Below are 7,776 nucleotides of genomic sequence, written 5' to 3' on the forward strand. Positions count from 1 at the left end.
TGCTTTTAAAGAGATCGTGTCAGACAATTGTGGCTCGGCTAGTTTTTTTCCAGACATTAAATATTGCATTAGACTAGTAAAAAGGGATTTTTATTTTACTGCTGATAAGCATGTACAATCGTTGCACTCCATTCTTAGTTGGTCAGGCTTCCTTTCATGAATTACTTCTTTAATTACTTCTTGACAGGCAAGAGTTTCTCAAAAATGCAATTTCTCCTGTTGGCTGGGAACACTTTTTCCTTCCACTTAACTTCCCTTTAACATTTTTGCCGCAGGGTGTCGACGCCATGCGTTTTCTACAGGATAAGCGACTCAATCTTTACAAAGTTTATTGTAGTTCTGGCCTTGTCCCTTCAACAGGGTAAACAATCAGCACAAGTCAAGAGGTAGAAAACTTTCATTTGCAAAAAAAAAAAAGTTAACTGACCTTTTTACATGCGTACACACACACACACCTCACACACACTATCATTGCAAAATGTTGTTTGCCAATTTCCACAAAAAAAACATCAGTACTTGCAGTACACTCATATACACAACACTACAGAACAGTGATATCATTCAACACTCAATGGGCTCCATTCTGTGCACAAAGAAGAATTAAATAATATGCATCAGCTATGGAGCTCCTGGAGGATGGACAAACAAACCTTAAATAAACATCTGACCTCAAGACTGAAATGGCTGATTTAAAATTCCTGGGCACACAGACAGCAAAGAACCACGAATGTGGCCCACGATGTAGCGAGTATGCGAGCTGCTTGATGTGTATGGTTTGTGCTGCTGAAACACTGACAGGTTTATATTAAAAAGAAAAAATAACGGAGCTCGGGTAAACAGCTTGGATTCACTAAACATCTCGTCCAAGTGTTAAAAAGATCATGTCAATAGTCGGTACAAACAGTCCTCTGAATCTGAGTAAAGGGAAACGAGCCAAACACTCGGGGCTGATGTTATATGACCCAGGACAGGTTGAGACAGCGGGCGATGAAGGCGTACGTGTCGGCCACTTCCTGGATGACTTTGCTGGTGGGCTTCCCGGCTCCGTGGCCCGACTTTGTGTCCACGAGGATGAACAGGGGATTTGTCTGCTTGGCGCTGCGACCCACGACGTGCTGAAGGGTGGCGATGTACTTGAGCGAGTGGAGGGGCACCACCCGGTCGTCGTGGTCTCCCGTCAGCAGCAGCACCGCTGGGTACTGGACCCCGTTGCCCTCTGGGATGTGGATGTTGTGCAGCGGCGAGTATCTGGAGAAATTAAGAAATAATTAGAAAGAACTACAGGCAGTGCAGCTAACAGATATTTAGACAGTAAAGAATATTACTGCTGCGGAAAGGTGTAGTCAAAACTATTAAAACTAAACATACCAGAAGGGCTGAAATGATTTAATCGGATTAATCGGTTCTTGAAATAATCGTCAACCGAGTAGGCGATTAATTGTTCGCCGACTTAAAAGTCCTGTTAAAATTATATACTTAGAGCAGCAATTAATCCAAAACAGTACAAAAATATTTTGTAAAAAGAAAAAAAATCTTATGAAGCACCTTTTGATATCAAAATATAAATCAGAACTATGATGAACAGATTAGCCCTACACTTTTATTGAGGTTAAGTCAAGCAGAAAGTGGCCGAGCTTTTCACATGTTGATGGTAGAAATACTATTTTTCTGCAGATGCATCCTTTATTACAAATGATCAGTTTAAGGAATGCTGTGTTACTGCATTCTTTGCATCTTCTACTGTATTTCTAAATAAAAAATAAAAAAAATCTGTGGAATGTGTCAATTTTATCCCCTGATTAATTGTCAGAATAATCAACGGACAAACCCATCACAGAAACAATCATTATTTGTAGCACCACACATCAGTTTAAAATAAAACTAGAACTATTTTAATTGCCCAAATGCAGACTCTTAACGTAGTGGATTCAGTGGTGTGGTTTTTTCTGTACTTCCTATTGTTATTGTTTAAAAGTTAAATAACATGTGGTAAAGATCAGATCAGTTAGCCTTTCAAACCAGAGTGTGTACTTTTTTCTTTTACCGAGAGCTTAAAGGAGTTCAGAAGCAAAAGAGAAACCTGAGTGTAGCGCTTTTATTCTGAAGGGCCTGGTTCAAACAGGACAGAAATGTTTCCTTCCTCTGAAAAGGTTAAAAACACAAGAGGACAAATGGACAACACTGCCCAGGAGGTCTTACTTAACGAGCCACTTGAACTGCTCTTTGTCCTCTGCACAGCCAAAGTCTGTGGTCCAGGCGTGGCCGATGGTGAACTTGTGGAACTTCATCATGTCCATGACGCCCACCTGAGCCACGGCACAGCCAAACAGCTCAGGCCGCTGGTTCACACAGGCCGCTGAGGGACAAGGTGTTCCGTTAACGACGCCCTCAGCTGGAAACATGAACCAAAAACTCATCCGGTCTCTAGGATACGTACCAACGAGTAAACCCCCGTTAGAACCTCCATTTATAGTCAGTTTGGACGGCGACGTGTATCCCTCCTTGATGAGATATTCAGCTGCGCACTGGAAGTCTGTGAAGCAGTTCTGCTTGTTCGCGAGCATTCCGGCTGAAGAAGACCAAATGCGTCACTGTGATTTTAAACATCAACCCAAATGCATGTTTTATAAACTGCCGGGGCCTTGAGCTGCCTACCTTTGTGCCAGGTCTCCCCGTACTCGCCCCCACCTCTGATGTTAGCCACGGCCAGAACGCCTCCTAGATGTCTGACGAAGATGAGTCGGGAGACGCTGTAACTCGGCGTGATGGAGATGTTGAAGCCTCCGTAGCCGTACAAGAAACCTGGATGGGATCCGTCCAGTTTGATGCCTTTCTTGTGAACAATAAACATCGGTATCTGCGTGCCGTCCTTGGAGGGATAGAAGATCTAACGGAAATAGACAACGGCTGAATCAGGAAACGGTTTAGCAAAAAATAAATAAATAAAATATTGACATATTTACAATATATACAAAATATGAAGTTTATCTTCTTGCACTGTGTTACCTGAGTTGTTTGGTAGTCCGCAGGGCTGAAACCTTTGACGGTGACCTCTCTGAAGACATGAGGCTGCAGTGGTTCCTTAGTTAGGTCACAATGGTAAATGATAGCTGGGGAAAGGAAGAAAACAAAAACATTTAGCGATTTTCCAAATCACTTGGAAAGCAAGTGGGACGGTTATTTCCCTGTGTGGTTTAAATTATGAAGTAATTTGTTTTAAATAGGTCTAAATTAGCTTTTTGAAACAAAAAAGACAAATGGGTTTCTAATTTTAAATGTACATTTTGCTCTTTTTCTTTATGTTTTTGTATCTTATTATTGAACCATAAAGTAAATGTCTTAAAGATAGGATTAATACGTGCATTATTATTTTAACAGGTTTTAAGATAAATTGAAATTCATGTGCTTTTTGGCAACACTTTCACCTTAATCACCTCACTAATGTCCACTATCAACTATAAAACAAACTAAAAAAAACAAACTATCTTTAGGGAGTAATTTTTAAGAGCTTTAATTACTCAAAAACACCAAATACTTTTCAAAATTCAACAGCACAGCCCTTTGATGTTTATAAAAAAAATGGCTGACTCTGATCAGTAAGTTCATCTGGGAACCTGCGCTTCATCTCAATATACACAAACAAGCAGCTCTGTTAATATTTAGCCTACTGGCCTGTAAAAAGCACACACAGTATTCATTAATAATGCAACATCACAGCGTCTTCTACCTGGTGATAAAAAAGAGGTGAAATAGTAGAAGATCTCAGAATCTCTCTTCCGTCCCGTAAAGCCCACGATCGAGCCGACGTCGAGAGGGAAGGTTCTCAGCTCCTCCCCCGAGCTCAGACGGTACATCTTCAACACATTCTTCACATCGTGGAGGAAACATACAAACAGGTAGCTGGAGTAGGTGCAGGTAGCGAACACTGCAGGGAAGACGCGGGAAAATGAACAGAAAGCGAGGGCTTTAAAATCAGGTTAACGTTACGGGGGCTCTGTAAAAGTTTGAACACCACTTGTGGTTGCATTTGTCAACATAATAAGTAAATAAGGTTCTCCTGTTTTACATTTGACCTCAGCTTTAAGAACCAGAAAACCACAAGAAGCTCACAGTCAAAGATGAGTTTGAGCTATTTTGCAAAGACGAATGTGAGAAAAACATCTAAATATGCAAATCTGATTAAAAAAAATAATAAAAAAACACCACAAAGGACACGCAGCTTTAAACGAAGCAAAATGCTACTGGATGTTTATTCTTATGTTGGTCTCTGACACAAACCCTGATAAAATTCAGCGTATTAAATATGTGGTTGTGATGAGAGAGATGGAAGTTTTTCCAAAAGCTCACCAATGACATCTTTGTCATGTTGAGGGATGAGCTCCTTCCAGTTTTCCTGATCCGGAGAGGCGAAGTCGATGTTGATGAGTCTGTAACGTGGGGCGTCCAAGTTGGTCTTAAAACTAAACAAGGTTCCCTCGTTGGTCACGTATTCGTACTCAGCGTCAAAGTTGTCAATCAGCTTTATCCAGGGTAAAAGTCCTAAACACACAAGGTTGGGCAAAATTAAATGAAACAAAACTAATAAAAAAAACTCTGTATTATAGCAAATTGAAATTGTGCAAAAATGTTCTAATTTCAAATTTAGTTAGCATTTAAAAATATAAGAATAGCTATTTGAAAAGGCCAAGTTATAGGCAACTTTTTGAAGAAAAAAAAAAAACATTCTCATGAAATTTCAAATAGCACAGAATAAAATGCTATGAATGACAAATAGAAAAAGGAATACCTGTAATACCCTGAGGAGTTGTCTGCAGGTCGCAATACCACAGTCTGTTGACAGGATCGCAGCCTTCTCTGATTGACAGCAGCACATAGCGCCCGTCGTCTGATACCTGAAATTATTCTCCTGTCACTAGCCGCTGCCTTAAACATCAATTTGCACATGTAGTCTATTTATTTCATTTATTTGTTTGTTTTCTTTTTTTTTTTTTCAAAGAACATGAGGCCCACCTCAGCGCCGCACATCCATTTTGGGTGGTCAGGAAACTCTGCACACAGCACGTCCTCAGACTGTGGAGTCCCCAGAATGTGATAGTAAAGCTTCTGATGAAGATTTGTGGAGGTCTCAGTACCTGCCAGGCGCAACACAATAAGTTAAATAAAGCAACCAAAATAAAAACAACCTTGGTTATTAAAAACAACAATGGGGCAAAATTTCCTTACCATAGTCTCAGTTAAAGTCTAATTTCTGAACCATTCATAACGGATACTTATATTCACACCAGATATAGAAATCGTATATCTTACCGTCACTTTTGCCCTCCTGCTCCGGGTACGAATTGTAAAAAAGCCCTTTCCCATCATGAGTCCAGGACATGCAGCTAAACTTGACTCGCTCCAGGCGGTCCTCCAGAGGCTCGGCGCCCTCAACCCGCAAGAAGTGGATCTCCACCCAGTCCGACCCGCTAGCGCTGGTGCCGTAGGCCAGGTACTCTCCGTCCTCAGAAAATGCGTAACCTCGATAATATCAGAGTAGAACACAGAGAACTTAAACATCTGCTTTTATTTTTATCAGAAAAATGAGCCGTTGCTATTGAAGGACACAGGATTATTAACTTGTCTGAAAAAAGTAAGGTATAATTGACGGAATACCTCGAAGAGCAACAGTTCCGTCATCAGAAAACGTGTTTGGGTCCAAGAACACTGTGGGGTCAGCATCTAAACTCTCCTGGACATACATCACGCTCTGGTTCTGGAGGCCTGTGTTGTAAAAGTGAAAATACCTAAAAAAAATTAAAAAAAAAAAAAAACATAGACAGAAGAGGTCAAATTGGGAACCGTCACCTCAGAGTGAATATCGAAACATTCTGCTGAATGTCTCACCTGCTTCCCCTCTTAAACGGACAACTGTACTTTGGATAGTCGTACAGCTCCGTCATGCGCTCCTTGAAAAGATCCCGCACTTCACACTGTTCTAAAAATGGCAACGTCAACTGGTTTTGAGCGTTGACGAAGGCCTGGTGGGAGAGAAAAGGTTTCACACACTCATGATTTATTTAGATGCCACTCATTTACTTTAGCAGATTAAAAAAACAAAAAAAAACAAAACCCATGTAGAAGAGCCAGAGCTTTCTACTTAAATCAGAGCCACACATTTTATTTTTGTGAACTACGGATGCTTCAGTCTCTAAGCAGGTAAGACAAATTTACTGAAATGTGTCAACTTCACAGATGACCAGATCCCACTTAAACAACATTCTTTATAATTTTATAATGTATTTTTATGAAGAGGTAAACGCAGCAAGGTAACCGACTTGTGCATGCTAGCAAAACAAAATGTGTTCTGCATGAAAATCAAATTGAATGAGTATGCCGCAAAGTTGGCTATTTGTTCTGAGAAATATTGATTCACTTCCAACATGTAGGCTGAAGCTTTTCTTCATAGTCTGAGATTACATTTAAAATACATTTTTGGAAGATTAAGGAACAATAAACAGAATGATCAGACGGTTTTGATGGTCGACATCATGAAATGGTAAAAATTACATTTTTAATAAATCTACAGAGATATTTTCAGCCCTTTATGAATGAATTCACACTATTAAAGAGGGTTGTATAAGTGGGGAGAAGAAACCACCTTTATATTTCATGTTGTAAAAGAGCCCATATGGTCTGCATTACACTAGCAACTCAAAAAAAAAGTTACAGAATGATACATGTTATTATTGGCCAATCTGCTGCTACTATTTTTGCTTCAGTTACATTTGTTGTGACAAATATAATTTAAAAAAAATGTTAAAGCTGTTTTACATTAATTGTCATCTTTGAAATGTTGCCAACACTGTAATGTGTGAAAGTATCTTCTGTTTTTTCCTCATAGCACTTCCTGTGTCTGTGACAGACTCCTGGCACGAGGACCAATGAGGATTTACCTGCGTCTTCTCACTGTCTGGATCCTCCAGCCAGCTGTACGGATCTGGCACTTTGCAACCATGGTAGTCATCCACCTAAATAATAATTAATAATAATAACAGCAAAAACTCAATTAATAGGCAATATACATGCCAGGCCGGCACATCATGGTGATAATTAAGCCAAAATATTATCTTGTAATGTGTAAGTTGTTCACTTTAGGAAACACATATTTAAATTATCAGCTTTGACAGCCTGGTTTCTATCACCTGGCTAAGCTAACTAGCATGCTAACAAAGCAAACACTCATTGAAATGAATGAACCCCCACAGTGATTTAGCGAGCCAGGCTAATCAGTTAGCGAGTCCCCTTTACTCACAACAGCCTCGTCGCGGTAAGCCTGGGGATACAGAAAAGCCATTTTGGAGGTCAGTTTTCGAGAATGACGCAGCACACAAAGCTGACGCAGTGACTGTAACAGAGGCTTTGAAATGACTTTGCGGAGCCTGTGAATCATCAACTTGAACCGATGAAGCTTTTGTCAGAGGAGATGCTCCCCGTTCACACAGTCAACGAGCGCCTTGGTCGGTTCCTGTGCTGCCATATGAAATTTGAGGTCGCCCTCTAGCGACGGAAAGCAGTAACACAACCTCTGAAATAACTAGGTTGACCCTCTTTTTAAAAAAATGTACAGCTGATGTAAAAGTGAATCTTCTATTTTACTCGTATATAGAAGAGTAAGATTACATGAGTGAGATTACATGACTGTAATCTCACTCTTTCAGTGCACAAAGATCAGATTTCAAGTTCTGTCATTTGCAGAAATACTCAGATGACTGTAGTTATGAGGTGTGTGAAGAAGCA

The 7,776-nt window shown here is 40.1% G+C and overlaps 1 protein-coding gene across 1 annotated transcript; it reads right to left on the minus strand.

Annotated features, from left to right (window-relative positions):
- Window positions 1–312: 312 nt before the first annotated feature.
- prep (prolyl endopeptidase) lies at window positions 313–7,533 on the minus strand. Its single transcript, XM_008397601.3, has 14 exons — window positions 7,292–7,533; window positions 6,933–7,007; window positions 5,884–6,017; window positions 5,653–5,783; window positions 5,308–5,517; window positions 5,011–5,132; window positions 4,787–4,892; window positions 4,348–4,539; window positions 3,728–3,925; window positions 3,007–3,110; window positions 2,656–2,887; window positions 2,438–2,569; window positions 2,200–2,356; window positions 313–1,248 (listed from the first exon to the last, which is right to left on the minus strand). The coding sequence occupies exons 1-14, from the start codon at window positions 7,427–7,429 to the stop codon at window positions 954–956; spliced, it is 2,226 nt and encodes a 741-aa protein (XP_008395823.1). The 5' UTR covers window positions 7,430–7,533; the 3' UTR covers window positions 313–953.
- Window positions 7,534–7,776: the final 243 nt, after the last annotated feature.

This window comes from Poecilia reticulata, chromosome 21 (genome assembly GCF_904066995.2).
Source record: "Poecilia reticulata chromosome 21, P_reticulata-male-v2, whole genome shotgun sequence".
NCBI classification, from domain to species: domain Eukaryota; kingdom Metazoa; phylum Chordata; class Actinopteri; order Cyprinodontiformes; family Poeciliidae; genus Poecilia; species Poecilia reticulata.

Coding starts and splice junctions, on each gene's coding strand:
- prep (XM_008397601.3), bottom strand. CDS start 7,429: ATGATTCACAGGCTCCGCAAAGTCATTTCAAAGCCTCTGTTACAGTCA. Junction 5,133..5,307: donor GCAGGAGGGCAAAAGTGACG/GTAAGATATACG, acceptor TGCGCCTGGCAG/GTACTGAGACCTCCACAAAT. Junction 4,893..5,010: donor AATGGATGTGCGGCGCTGAG/GTGGGCCTCATG, acceptor GAATAATTTCAG/GTATCAGACGACGGGCGCTA.